Source organism: Drosophila navojoa, chromosome 2 (assembly GCF_054131105.1).
Source record: "Drosophila navojoa isolate 15081-1374.11 chromosome 2, UAZ_NAV_1.0, whole genome shotgun sequence".
NCBI classification, from domain to species: domain Eukaryota; kingdom Metazoa; phylum Arthropoda; class Insecta; order Diptera; family Drosophilidae; genus Drosophila; species Drosophila navojoa.
Window position 1 is genome coordinate 18,563,787 of NC_142890.1, and position 14,711 is coordinate 18,578,497.

At 41.2% G+C, this 14,711-nt stretch overlaps 3 protein-coding genes across 5 annotated transcripts; all 3 read right to left on the reverse strand.

The window, feature by feature from the left end:
* Positions 1-5: 5 nt before the first annotated feature.
* Positions 6-14,671, reverse strand: CtsF (Cathepsin F). Of its 2 annotated transcripts, XM_030383156.2 has the most exons (6): positions 14,410-14,659; positions 6,104-6,493; positions 1,670-1,800; positions 858-1,601; positions 613-794; positions 6-535 (listed from the first exon to the last, which is right to left on the reverse strand). In XM_030383156.2, the coding sequence occupies exons 1-6, from the start codon at positions 14,491-14,493 to the stop codon at positions 270-272; spliced, it is 1,797 nt and encodes a 598-aa protein (XP_030239016.1). In that variant the 5' UTR covers positions 14,494-14,659; the 3' UTR covers positions 6-269. The 2 variants fall into 2 exon arrangements, with proteins under 2 accessions (XP_030239016.1, XP_017965211.1); XM_018109722.3 differs by lacking the exon at positions 6,104-6,493 and having other exon boundaries at positions 14,410-14,671.
* On the reverse strand, positions 1,881-14,542 carry LOC108657271 (uncharacterized). Of its 2 annotated transcripts, none has more exons than XM_089256146.1 (2): positions 14,410-14,542; positions 1,881-2,375 (listed from the first exon to the last, which is right to left on the reverse strand). In XM_089256146.1, exon 2 carries the CDS (start codon positions 2,226-2,228, stop codon positions 1,986-1,988), a length of 243 nt encoding a protein of 80 aa, XP_089112272.1. In that variant the 5' UTR covers positions 2,229-2,375; positions 14,410-14,542; the 3' UTR covers positions 1,881-1,985. The 2 variants fall into 2 exon arrangements, with proteins under 2 accessions (XP_089112272.1, XP_089112273.1); XM_089256147.1 differs by lacking the exon at positions 14,410-14,542 and adding an exon at positions 2,498-3,353.
* Positions 5,332-6,097, reverse strand: LOC149092219 (uncharacterized). The gene has a single exon (XM_089256145.1). It carries the CDS (start codon positions 6,047-6,049, stop codon positions 5,501-5,503), a length of 549 nt encoding a protein of 182 aa, XP_089112271.1. The 5' UTR covers positions 6,050-6,097; the 3' UTR covers positions 5,332-5,500.
* Positions 14,672-14,711: the final 40 nt, after the last annotated feature.

The window sequence follows — 14,711 nt, forward strand, 5'->3', positions numbered from 1 at the left end:
CTTGGTTTCTTTACAATACGTAATTGAAGTTTATTTCAATATTTGCTGCGCTGTCGAAGAACATTTTATATGATGGTTGCTAATGGATTACAATTGGATTACACGTGATTGGGATTGGATTATGTAGCGAAATGATAAAACTGTTGGGTGTCCTCGGAACGTAAAATGCAAACTGCAAACTGCAAGCCAAAAGAATCTTGTGCTGTAGCTCAAACAAAGCTATATTTATATGTATATATTAGCATAGAGTGGTATAGAGCTGGGCAAGCTTAGGCCAGCACCGCCGAGGTGGCCATCTCGCTGACGCCGCAGGTGTTGTCGCCACGGTAGACGCGATAGTAGCCCTGCTCGCCCCAGCGAGGGCCCCACGAGTTCTTAACGATCCAATAGGGCAGCGTCTTGTGGAAGTTGGGATAGTCGGAGACGCCGTAGCCCACAATCAAAACGCCGTGATCGAGATTCTTTTTGCTGCAGAGCGGGCCCCAGGGATGAGAGACGCCGCCACGATAGAACTGCATGGCATTGGCATTGAGGCCTGAAACAGAGAGTGATATATATATATATATATATATATCAATCGAATGAAGAACCTCTCAAAGACCAACTACGCACCAATTGATATGGGTCCATTGGCCAGGAGCCACTCCTGCATGGCTGTCTCGTTGCCCTTGGGCAGATCGACAAAGTCAGCGACTTGGACGTGGGATAGCGTCTTGTTGAAGTGGCACTGCTTCTTCTTGGCCAGATAGGGATACTCGGACTCGTACTCCAGCCCGCCAATGTCCTTGATGGCTCTATTTTGGAGGATTACCAATAAGCCCAGTTTACATTGGCATTGCTCAGCAGGGATTACTCACTTGTAGGCGTTGTCCATTAGGCCGCCATTGCAGGCGCTGTCTGTGGAGTCACAGTCGAGCAGCTCCTGCTCGGAGAACTCCCGCAGCTCACCCGTTTGAATGGCATACAAGCCCTCGATGTTGCCGGTCACACTGAACGCCCAGCAGGAGCCGCACGAGCCTTGGTTCTTCACTTGAGTCACGGCATTCTTTTCCCTCCAGTCAAATTCCTTGGGCAGTTCACCCTTATACGGAGGCACCACGGCAGGCTTGCCGCCCGTTGGCTTATTCGCGCTGCGCTGCCACAGGCCCGCGCGCTGTGTGTACTCCGTGCTGGTCATGTCGGCGAACTCCGTGATGCCGTACTTGGCACTGCCCTGCTCATTGTCGTTCAGCTCCTGGATGGTTCTCAGATTCTGGCGGAAGATGCGCAGACGCATCTGGTGCTCCATGCTGTTGGCGTAGCGGCGCTTGTATTTGATCTGGAACACGTGGAACAGATGGTCGATCTTGTTGAGGGAGTGGTGATTGTGCTTCTTGTGCGTCTTCTTCTCGGCCCATTCCACGGAGCGGCTGTGCCGCGCATGCACCGCCGGCTGGTTGTGGCACTTGAACGTTATCTTATGACCCTGCTCCAGCCACGGCTGTGCCCAGATCTCAACGATGCAGCGACGCTGCTCATCGTTGCCGTCAATCAGATCCGCATCGATGCGAGTCAGAGTGCCAGAGACAAGCTGACGCGACGCCGTATAGACTTTGACAATCCTGTTGGAGAAGGGATCTCTTCTTAGGGACTGTTCATAAGAGAATGCCAGAATTTTATAGATATTTACTTGTAGTGCGGTCCGTCGCCAGCGGTTAGCTTGTCAAGAGTCTGCTGGAGCTGCTCCTCGGCCTGCTTCTCGTCAAAGGGCTTGCTGCCGCCCAGGGGCACATCGTTCAAGCCACGCCTCTCGCGGGAGACCTGCAAAATCCAAAAAGAAGCAGGGAATAGCTATAGTCCTAGACCTCTAAAAGAATCGCAAGACAATCAAAGCAATCGAATTATATTCACGACATATTTATTAATTCTATATTTTCTAATTTAGGTATCCCATTTTAACGATCTCTATTAGGCTCGGACGAAAATTTGGTTTTCATTATGCTCATCTAGAATCCGCACTCGGCTGGTATGATATAGTCGTCCATGACGCGAACGCGGCGCAGCTGACCCCGTGAATCGACTCCCACTTGACCCACGTCCGACTCCAACTTTTGCTCGTATTCAAGACGCTGCAGATTCTTCTCGCGACGACGCACAACCATCGCAGCCGCGGCGAGTCCTTCGTGACGCAGCCAGCTGGACATGATCCAAATGCTGCGCAGGCGCAACAACAGCGAAGTTGTCTTCATCTCTAGTTTCTCGCTCTGCTTCACACACTATCTCTCCCTCCCACTCGCACACACTGCCTAGCGCTCACTCAATTTATATAGGGTACTCCTCTCTGTGTCTCTACCGTAAAATTTTTAAGAATTCTTGAGCAACTCAAGGGGAATCACCTATAAAAAAATCAACGTAAAACGAATATAAAAATATTATTTAACAAGATGTGTGCTATATTTTTTTTTTGGGCAGTGTAAGCTTTTGTTGTTCAACTGAACAAGTTTTAAAAAATATTAACCTCAGTTCGGCTACGAGCTGCGCTTGCTGAGAGCTGTACAAATTTAAGAGAGAGAAACGAAAAAAACCCAAAAAGTAAACTGAACGAATCGATTGCCTCACTAATCTCTCAATGATAGCTAAAGCAAGCTGGCTGGCTGACTGGCTGGCAGGAAGCAACAAACCATTTAGCCAGCTCGGATGCGAATAACAACAATGGCGTGGCATGAGGCGGCATTTCACCCTTTGGGGGCTCTCGCAGAGACACATGTGGCATATAAAGCATTCAATGGCAAACGCAAAACCAATTAAACCAAACATTTTTGGCTGGAAATTCGTTGCCTGCTGGCAGATTATTGTTGAAGCAGCTAGCAGGAGGAGCAGGAGGAGCAGGTGTCGGGCGATGCCTACCAAAGGTACACTACCTCTACAAATATGTATAAGTGTATGTGTGTGAGTGTGTGTGTGTGTGTGGGTGGTTGTGTGTAATTGACGTAGCAGCTGGAGCAGGAGCTGGAGCTGGAGCAACCATTGCAGGTGTGGAGCAGCTAGTTGGTGAATGCAATGACAACAATACGAAATGAAATGTAATGGCAACGACGTGTGTATAATTAAAAAGATTGCCAGGCCCAAACGGGGCTCGAACACGGCGGCGGTGGAGCTTGAGCAACGGCAACGGCAACGGCAACGGCATTGGCAATAGCAGCAACAGCGCAGGATTCTGTTTCCGTTTGACCTGTCGCGACATGAATTCATTAAGTTGCCTGTTTTATACTCGCTCACGATGCGCTCGGGGGAGTATATTGACTCTTTCAATATTCGTTTGCGAAGCGAAAGACATAATGTGCAAAATATATTGATCTTGCCTGCTCTAGTGGGTGGGGAGTCTATATATTTATATGCTCCCTTTTCATGCTCGCTCGCGTTGTGTCAAGGGGTATACATAGACAGACATATTACCTTTTACTATATTTTACAGCTGTGAGTGGAGTCTTTCTAGCTTAATGCTAGATTATCTTGTTATTTAATGTGTTAATGAGTATATATACTTCTATACATGAGTTCTATAAAATTTAGCTTGAAGCAATAGGAATATATTAGGGCTATTCCACTCGATTAGGTAGGGGGTGAAGGGTATATAATTTGACTTGCTTTTCAATATATAAGAATATATTTTCCGTTTTCACACTCGCTCACAATGAAAATTATCATAGGTATATACACCTGTATGTAGAATTTTCCAGTACTTCTCGGCGAATTGAAAGTCATAATGAGCATTTCGTTTTAATGCTAGAGGCTATTGGTGTTTAATACTTGCTCAGCTATTCGTTAATGAGTATACACAGGTAGATGGGGTTTCCCAAATATTTCATCTCAAAGTAAAACGAATACAGTAGGGCCTTAATGCTCGCTCGCATGTAGGGTGTGTAGTACATAGGGTTTTCATACTCGCTCACATAAGGAGTATATTAAACTGAAGCCTGTTTGTCTATATACTTTTCCAACTTGACAATTTGATAGTGAGCCTTGAGCAAGTATCATGCAGTCGGTAGTGCTATGGGTTTTCACTTGCTTTTGGGTCAGTCAAGCACTCCCATAGGGTCCCATCCTTGCGCTCCCACTGTCCTTGTCACATTCTGTTGTTCAATAACTATTAAAACGAAAATTATGTCCCGGCCACTCGACAATTTTTGTATGCGCACTAAATGGACCGTGAAATGCAGTCGGAATAGGTGGAGAACGGAGTGCTCGCTACTCGATTGAATTCGCTAATCCCGCAGATTAAATGTCAAATTCAATTCAGTTTGCAGTGTTGCCTGGCCCGATTACCGATGTGATTTATTAGATTCATCCATCCATATACTATGTATACGCAATGATGATTCATGCATCAGTGATGATTCACTGAACCCATTGAAAAGTGGGTTAAGCAGGATACTCGCATGTTTATTTGAGCAGAGCTCGAGTGCTCTAAAAGCTGGAGTATTTATAATTAATGGGTAAGCTCTACTAAAGTATACTCTGATAGCGAAAATTCTCTTTGCTTATAGCTCTATTCATAACTCGACAGAATTAAAGATGAATTAAAGATGAGAGCATTGGAGAAATATTCCCATACAAATACTTGATGTAAACTGATATTCATTCTTCTATCTTCTAGCCAAATATACCCCACTTGAGTGGGAGTAGGGAAACTTAATTTACCGTAGAAAATGAGCTAGGCGCCTACTCTAGTTAAATATATTCCAAATTGTTTATATGCCAGCTAGTGTATATAATATTCGAGTTTTCGCATAAACACAAATCCCCACCGGGTGCTATTTGAATTCTTCGTCTTCTATTTGACGCAGACACTGTGCAATGGCCGCTGCGTCAGTTGGGTGTTAAAAGTAGAGCATCAAGGATAATGAGAGCACTTTTCCACAGAGCAGTGTATGCTGCTAAGGGGCACACACACACACACACATACACGCAAGCACACACACTTACAAACAGAGAGTGCGGCACTTGAGGTGAGCTCTCTAAGATATGTACACACCCCCACTCACACATACATATATGCATATTTATATAGACAGTTGCGGACGGGGCGGGGCGAATGCGACACGGGCCGGGTTAAACAGATTGCGGCCGTAATTTGAAAGCGAAAACTCATTTGATTATTAAGCTGAAATAAGTGGTGGGCGGAGGCGCACAGATGCTGGGTGGGCGGGCCAGTCACTGAGAGGGCTTCTCGCTTGGTTGGACTATGCCAACAACGCACAGGTGTGTGTGTGCGTGTGTGTGTGTGTGAGCTTTTGTGTTTGTGTGTGTGTCTGTTTGTGGTGCACAGGTGAGAAAAACGAGCAGCTTAAATAAATTTAATTAAATAACATTTTCTTTTTTATTGTTTGCATTTACTTTACGAGTATTTTTAGAAATGGGAGTATATAAAACAGAGGGGAGGCGGGTGTAACTGGGTGATTGTGCGTGTGTGTGTGTGGGTGTGAGAGTGTATGATAATAATATTCATATCTCATGATGGTTAAGATAATGAAGACTGCTGTGCATCCTGCTCCTGCTGCTGCTGCTGCTCCTGCTGCCGCTCCTGCTCCTGCTGCTGCTGCTCCTGCTCTGTCTGCTCCTGTTGCTGCTGCTCCTCCACTGGTTCCTGCTGCTGCTCCTCCACCGGTGCCGTCTCTTCTCTTTGTTGTTGTTGCTGCTGTTGCTGTTTCAACTCCGAGCGCTGCTCCTCGATAGTTTTCTCAAAGTTAAACGCACCCACTGATAGAAAATCGTCCAGCCAACGCTTCTCATTTTCATTGAGCTCCGCTGTAGGCGTGGTCATGGCAATAGACGCCGCCGCAGATGTGTTGGCATCCCCCGTGTCGCTCTCAACGTCAGCTGCGGCTGCCTCGTTAACGTTAATTGACGTTGCGGGCTCATTAGTGGGCACCGCTTGTGGGGGCAGAGCTGTGGTGCTGCTGGTGGTGCTGGTGCTTATTGAGCTGCCCCTGCCGCTGCTGCTGCTGCTGCTGCTGCTAACCCGTCGCTTATTTTCGTTTGTCAATATTTGGGCTTCCAGATGAGCCATATCGCTGTCACTCAACTCGTTGCGTCGCCCGCCATTGAAGATAGTGTTACTCACATATTTCTCGTTGAGCGCCTTGGCCCGCTCATCGGGATCGGTCAGGGCATTGTCGGCCACATCGCTGCAATTGGTGTTCACCAGCTCCCGGTGCTTGTCGCCCCACTGGGTGGTCAGCCAGGGCTTCTCCAGTATCACCAGGCGGCAGATCGTGTCCGCATCGTTGGCCTTTGTGTCCACCGCATTCAACAGTATTTCGTAGCGCACACCATTCACAATTTCGCGAAAGGCATCGATGATGTTCACAAAATTCATCGAGAGGGGCAGAAAGGACATCGCTATGTTCTGCACGCCAATCAAATTGGGCGAGAGATATTCTCGCTCTCCAGGATTCAGCACATGGACCAATTTGATGGGCGGCTCGCTGATCGCCTCATCAGCGCTCTCTGTCTGTGTGTGTGTGTGTTGGTGTGTGTGTGTGTGTGTGTGTGTGTGTGTGTGTGTGTTTGTGTGTGGCAAAGACAAAAACAGAAAGCAAAACACAAATTCGTTTAAGGAATATACACACACAAAGAAATTAAGAGAGAAAGAGAGAGAGAGAGAAAGAGCGAGGAAGAGTGAGACCTCTAGAAGCATGAAGCATTAGCCTTTATGACAATACAACAGAAAGCCATGTGCCAAGCGTTAAATGTGCTTGTGTATGTGTGTGTGCGAATGTATGTGTATGTGTGTGTGTGTGCCAACACCATGAAGCAAAAGCTTTTGATTAAATAAAGTGCTTAGACATAGCATAGAGCCCATGTTGATATAATCATTAATATTAGCTGGGTGGTTGCATTCGAAGTGTTAATAAAGCCAAAGCAAAATTGTTCAGGCCGATGATTGACTGATTGACCGCTTGATTGATTGAGGCCACGCGTAAAGCTGAAGCTGAATTCGTTGTCTTCTTTTTTTCAGTTTAGGCTTGGTCTACCTGACATTTTCATCTTCATAAATCTATTCATAGTAAAAGCCCCTACACACTCTATATACTCATACAATCAAAGAGTGATATTAATTAGTTAGTTAATTGCATATAGACTAGCTTATATACGCTGCTCAACAAATTGTTGCCCAACCAATGGAAGACAAATTGCTATATATACATACATATGTATATCTATATATATAATACATATTCAAGTGAATTATAGGTAAATCAGATTATGGAACCACTCAAGCTACTACGGCTTAATGAACTTAAAATCTGGGATGTCGAATTGTAAATCGATAGCGAGATAATTAAGAAATGATTTGAAAACTGGCAACTGCTTTAATGGCTTGTCAAGCAAAGCCTGCAGCTGGCCTCCCACTTGGCTGCCCCGCCCGCCTTTGCTTTTGGCCGGCCTAATGAACTCAGCATAATTGCAATTACATTGCGGCAAAAGAGGTGTGAGAGAAGAGGGATAGAGTAAGGGAGAGAGAGAGAGCGATAGATGTAGAGTAAGCAGCGCGAAGTGTGTGTGTGTGTGTGTGCTGTGCTGTGCAGAGGAGATATTTTGGCCAATCAAGTCAATCAGTGGAGCAACGCTTCGCTGAGCTTGTGGCAGGTCACAAAAACTAATTAACCACCGATGCAAACTGTGACCGCCTCACTGTAGACCTCCCGCTCCACTACTCCCTAACCTCCCCTCCCTACGTCCCACTCTATCTCTCTCTCGCTCTCTTTATATATCTGCTCACACTCTTAACCACTTGCCACATCGCAGCACATCGAAAACGGGTTTGAGGATTGCAACAACAAAAATTCATCGATAAATGATGAGCCGCAAAATGCAGCAAACAGACGGCAAGCGGCAGATGGTAGCCGGGCCAAGTCGATGCTGAATAATTTACGGAACTTAAAGCATAAAAAGCATACAACAAACCCAACTAACCGCGAGATGGGAGTGAGGCGGAGGGGGGGAGTACGGGGCGAGCGAGAGCCGAGATTGCATAGCAGACAGCTTGTTGACGTTTCGGTCGTTCATCCTCATTGCGGCTGACGTTTTGTGTCTGCAGCGTGACAAAAAGCCGAAAAATGCATAAAAAAAACTTTTTTTTTTGACAGCGATTGCGTCACTAAAGCAGTCAACGCCAGCAGCGGCAGTGGCAGCGACAGAGAAGCCAGCTCCAGCATCAACTAGGTTGATGCCTTGCCTGACGTTTGAGCTGATTATGCTCTACGCGGGCGGGGCTGCTGAGTGGGCGGGCGGGGGGCTGCCTGATGCTTGGCCAAGTTGATTCGGTCTTGGCATTGTTGACGCAGTTAGCTCTCGCTGCTGCTGCTGCTGCCTCTGCTGCTGCTGCTGTTGCTGCTGCAGCTTGTTTGCAGCTTGTTTTTCAATTAAACTTTACGGCACTTTAAGCAACACCCCAAAGTTGGTATAGAAACCAAGTAGGGAATGCATGCTCGACTTGAAGGTACCCAGTATAAAAGCTAGACAGGTCTAATACTAAAATTTATATATTTATATTTATATTTATATTTATATTTATATTTATATTTATATTTATATTTATATTTATATTTATATTTATATTTATATTTATATTTATATTTATATTTATATTTATATTTATATTTATATTTATATTTATATTTATATTTATATTTATATTTATATTTATATTTATATTTATATTTATATTTATATTTATATTTATAAAGTAAGATTTGGTCTTTACTCAAAATCGTTTTAATTTTTATATTCACAAATACTTAGTAAAAACATAAATATAAACATAAAACTTGATATACATATGTATATGTATGTATAATGATCAAAATAAATGAAAGACAAACTTTTCTGATAAATTTATCTTTTATTTATTTTAGCAATGAAATATCTGGAAGTGAGTTTTATGTTTATATAAATAATATAATAATAATACAAATAATAATAATATAAATAATAAATATAAACAAAAAACTCACTTCCAGATTTATTTTATAGATATTATATAATTCTTATGCAATTTCGTTTCGATCTGGAGATATATTGATATATTTTATTTATAATTTCTCTCTCTATAAAGCCAGCTCAGATAAGACTGCAAATATCATTATAGATCAAATATCAAATATCAATAATATTTATACTATTTATTTCAAAAGCTTCCTTCGCAACTCCTACTGTTACACCCCTTTTGCTGGTATGCTTACAGGGTATATAACACACTGCAGGCCTCTGTAGATTGCCAGTTGGTCATGTTATGAAGGCGGCTGCCTGCCTATGGTTGTCCTGGCAACCCAATGCGTAACTTAATACATACAACTAAACTTTAATTCTTGCCACTGATTCAATGCGCTCGGCTTGCCGCTAATGGCGCTTCATATTGATTGCCTTCATGTCTATTATAGAAAACGAATACAGAGTTACCTATCTAAATCTAATCATTAATTAGTCTATATTCCAACCATGGACTTTTCCCATCTATCGATTTTGCTATCTCTATATATGCAACTATGTAGTGTTTATCTTCAATTATATATCTATCTTAGCTATATATGCCTTAATATAAATCTTTTTATCTCACTTGATCTACGATTTATCAATATTACTCTATAAATAATATGATTTTCAGATCGCTAAGAATTGTACATACATCGAATCTATAGAATTACTTTTAATTCCTTCAACTTCTCTCCTGACTGCAGTTCTTTTTTCCATCTCGTTCTCTCTCTCGCTCTCGTTCTTTTCGCGGTTCACATTGCGCCCGGCTTATATCGAAAACTTTTCGCATCCAGACACTTGCTGCAAAAGTTGCTGTTGATGCCGCTGTTAATGCCGCTGCAACGTGCTGCGGCTCAGTGTTAACAGGCTCTTGCTGCATAAATATTGCACTGACTCGCGGGGGGGCGGACGGAAGGCGGGGGATCGAGAGGCCCACTGGGTGGCTGTTTGTTGGATCCGTGATGCATACAAGAGATGCGCTGGGGTATTAACTGATGCAATGTTGAAAAAAACTTTAATTGAATCGACGTAAATAAAAATAAATACATCAAAATAAAATCCGGCCGAAGCCCCGTGGCGCAAATTGCGAACTGCACACAGAAAATTGCCAATTTGCTGTCAAACGGCGAAATTGTGAAAATTGTAAAAACTGTAAAACTGTTTATTTTCATTAAGGCTTAATTAAAACGGGTAAATCAACTTGGCCAGAAGCCGAAAAGACTACGGCTTATTAACATTTTCGGGCATACAACGAAAAAAAAAACTCGTTTTTTTTTATTTATCTATTTAAATCACATATAAGTTCTGTCAACATCCACTTTGTTGATTCAGAAGTATGTATGCATAATTTTATATCTATGTATATATTGTATATAGATCCAGCAACAGAAAGACTCAATAGGATTGAGCGAGCATTATATACCCTAGCTAAAGGTATTATGATTAAGCTGCATTTTACATCACTTTGAATTAATAAGAAACTCAACTGATTTACTGAATCGATGTTGCTCCATTTGGTTTTTCATATGCCCATACAGAAGATAAGCTAAGTTAAATATAATCTAATGCTAAAATTAAATATATAATATAAACTCTATTTCCAATTAATCTTGTTTCATTCATAAAGATATATATGTATGCATATATATTTTCTTAAATCTATCATTTCACTCTAGAATCCATAGTCTCTATGCCGGCTAGGGTATTTAAGTCTCTGGTCTGCTCAAGCTAAATATTCTCTCTTGTTTCCTTTTTATTATTTTATTCAAGGTCAGTCGCGCTTTTGCGCTGAATGGGCGCGTGTATATATATAAATATTTAGGTGCTTTTTTAATGACCACATTTGCCTTGGCTAAAGCGCTTTCTTTGAGCCATCTGCAATGAGACTACTCGGCTAGCAACCCTCGAGTTGAAACGTGGTAAAGCTGACGGCATAATACACTGTTGAGGCATGAATAAACCAAGAGCTGAGTAGACCCCATTGATTCAAGACTGAGGATCAAGCTGTTTGTGCCTTGAATACTTAACGAAAAATTAATCACGATATAAATTCTATATAAATATTTTACTCTGTCTATTGACTTATATTCCAATCTACACAAAGCCCATATACTCTCTTTGTATGTCGAGCGATGTGCATAAATTGCCTGAGTTTGCGTTTGAGGGACGCAGCGAGAGAAATTCAATTATTTGTATTCATCGGCTTAAATTGATGCTTTGCCGACCGATTAATGGCATTTAAGCCAAAAATTCACAAACTGTCTTTATGCGTTTAATTAATGTGTGTGGAAATTAGCTCCGACATTGTTCGGCCGTCAGCTGCACTCAGCGGCCCCCCGGCCGGACAATTACTCTCTCTATCTCTATCTCTCTCTCTCTCTCTCTCTCTCTCTCTCTCTCTCTCTCTCTCTCTCTCTCTCTCTCTCTCTCTTTCTACACTCGATTCACACCTATACATACATATATTTCAATAATACACTGAGCAAAAGAGTCAGGTAGTATATGTATTAAGATAAACAGAAACCAGTTAATATGCTAACAAAGAACAGTTTCAAGAGAGCTCGAGAATACATAATATATAATATAATACGTGAAAATAGTATATATAAATTTGTAGACACGTTCGAATTGGCCTTGTATAAACTGAGTCACTGAAAGCTCAGCATGTACTATATACGATGTTGATACAGATGAAGACTATATACTATATAAATATATATATATATATATATATATATATATATATACTATATAGTATATAGCGAGTTTATTGATCTTATTTAGAACAAATTGATTGCCTTAACTCTTAATCTAAGTATCCGATTACTCCTGACTTTATAGAAGCAATGCTATAATTTATTGCAGTTTCTTCGAGTGTACTTAACCCTTTTCCTGTTCAGGTGAATTTACATACATATATACTTATGCTGGCCATTGAGTAACTCCTATGCAACTTGAGACCGTTGCAAAATTTCTCAAACACACACAGGAGGACAAATTTGGGTCTGGGTCGGGTTTGGGTTTGAGTTTGGGTTTGGGATTGGTTTTGGGTTCCATGTCAAGCTCATTATAAACTTTGGTTTCAATGCTCCCCTGGGTGCTAATTTGGGCTTTGTGTGTGTGTGTGTGTGTGTTTGTGTGTGTCAATGTGTGCGTGGGGTCTTTTAGTGGATTCAATAACGTAATTGTCATTGGCATTCGCAGCATTAGGCGACAGAGTCATGATCGAAATTGCAAAATGACTCAATGGATTCGAAATTGCCCCCCAACTGAGGGAAAGAAGATGATGAAGAGAGAGAGCAAGAGATAGACGGAAGGAAGAAATCGAGAATGAGAGAATAGAATTTGCATCTAAAGCTAAGGCAATGCGTTTGACAAACTTTGAAGCTCAGAGAAGCGGATGCCGTTTGTGCATGTGAATCATCCGCATGTGATTTCCTAAATGACAAAAACAGTCGAACGAGTGAATATATATGTATGAAATTGCCCCCCAGCAACGATTCTCTACTTCTCACTCTTGCTCTCTACATCTTTCTCTAGAGTTTGAGCTCTATATTTAAGTTTTAGCTTGCAATTTGGGAGCTATGAATATGGATATATGTATGTATGTATGTAGTTATCTTTATATACATTTGTCTATGTATGTATGTGTGTGTAGGTTTATATAAATTTATTCTCACATTTATTCACACAGTTCCGCATTTTATTCATTTATGTAAATATGTTTATGCATTGTTCGCTTTATGTTTGCTAGCATATGGAATAGCTGCCGGTTCTATTTTATTCTTCTCTATTTTATACTTTTTGAGACTGCCCCCTTATATAAAGCCATAAAAAGTGTTGGCCATATTAAAGTTGAAAATATTTCCATAATTTAATTGGCCAACATTTTGCATTTACTGAAATTCAACTTCAATGCAATTCATAATTTAATTTTGCTCTTCAGAAAAATAACATTTGATATGTAAATATGAAATGAATTTTTTACTTATTGTCTTTCTTTTTATTATTATTATTTATATGCGATATACGATATACGAAATGGTACATTTTTTTTTTCTTTGGCTGGCAAATGGAAATGTTTTAATTGATATTGATGATGCGCTCTCACCCCCGCCCAGTGGGGTGGCTGTTGGCTGTTGGCTGTTAGCCACGGGGCCAATCTCGGCCTCTGCCACAGACAGTTCGCTGGTCATTAATATGATTTTCTGAATGGCAAAAAGAGCTTTATAGAAGGAGTGAACAAATTTGAACAAAAGGCGACAGCTGGCTATTGTAATAGCTACGAATTATAATATCTTTGTGATTCATTGCAGCTCCAAGTTTTTAATTGAAAATTGAAACAGATTTGTGTACCCAACAGCAGGTGCACAGTCACAGATATGCATATATTATATTTCAACGACTTAGTTGCTGGAAAACATTTCTCCTATGGAAATGACTCGCAATCTGTTTGCTGTCATAATAATAGCTTATATAAACATTAAACAAACCAGCGAAATAAGCTTCAAGCTATTTCCCAATTAAAACATTTGTGTACGCGAATCATTCGTAATCTCTTCATTGATTTCTAGATGACCTAAGGCTTGACTAAATATTTAATCAAGCAATTAAATATGCTTTAATTAAACAAATTTATAAATGGGCTTTTAAATAATCGCCCAAAACCAATACAAAAGTTGTAAAATTCCTATCGGAATTGAAGGCACAAAGTGCAGTTGATTGAAATCCAAGACGCAATTATTGCAAAAGGGGGACAGATAGATCAGAGATCCGTTCTAGCGGTCATACTGATATATACATACATATATGTATGTACATGTATATAACAGCTGATTGTAATGAAATGGCGACGCAACAAAGAAAGCGGGACAAAGCAAAACAACAACAAACGGTATAATTGCAAATTTGATAAGCCTAAAAAAGCGCCAACACCATAAAGATGTATTTATATAGGTTCATATGTGTATGTACGTGTAAGTAAGGCGTGTATTTTCTTATATTTATGTATCTTGCCATTACAGCCTTTTATTTATGCATACGATTTTCTTTTGCTGACTAATCAAAGTTAATGTGTGGACGGAGAGACAAACAACAAGTAAATCAGTATGGCGTACGCAAGCATGCATGCGTATGTGTCTGTGTGTCTGTGTGTGTGTGTGTGTGTGTGTGTGTATGTGTCTAGTATGGCTTTGTTTGTTTGTGTTCATGTCTGCTTGTGTATGTATTTGTGTTTCTGTGTGTCGGCATTGTTAAAAACAGCAAGCGAGCAAATATAACGCAATTCGGTAAATTTTAATTTCTGCCACAGCCGCATGTTCACTCAAAAAGCGTTAAATTGTTGACCAAAACATTGCGAATCGTAAACAAAAATTATAAACCGCAACTCACCTCCTGTTCCTCGGCAGCTGTTGGCGTTGTTTGGATTGCGGCCAACAGAAACAGCGCAACTGTTGCTGCAGCGTACAACTTCATTGTGACAAGTTTTTTGGGTGTTGTAAATGACGATAATATTATCGTAAATATTTGCGCAATTTCACGCTAACACCCTGACGAAATAAACTATGTGTTTAGTCGCACTTTACGTCTCTTTTAATGCTTTCTTTTTACACACACGACACAGATAAATTAATATGCGAACCGACGTCGCCTGCTGACGAACTCGTACTGTCAAACGATTGGAGCACAGCTGT

Bases quoted from the DNA above. Each gene is read 5' to 3' on its own strand.
- LOC108657271 (XM_089256146.1), bottom strand. From the start codon at position 2,228: ATGAAGACAACTTCGCTGTTGTTGCGCCTGCGCAGCATTTGGATCATG.
- CtsF (XM_030383156.2), bottom strand. From the start codon at position 14,493: ATGAAGTTGTACGCTGCAGCAACAGTTGCGCTGTTTCTGTTGGCCGCA. The intron at 1,801-6,103 runs GTGAGTAACACT...TGGATTTTGCAG, and splicing joins AGGCGCTCAACGAGAAATAT to GTCTCCCGCGAGAGGCGTGG. The intron at 536-612 runs GTGCGTAGTTGG...TCTCTGTTTCAG, and splicing joins CAATGGACCCATATCAATTG to GCCTCAATGCCAATGCCATG.
- LOC149092219 (XM_089256145.1), bottom strand. From the start codon at position 6,049: ATGGCTCATCTGGAAGCCCAAATATTGACAAACGAAAATAAGCGACGG.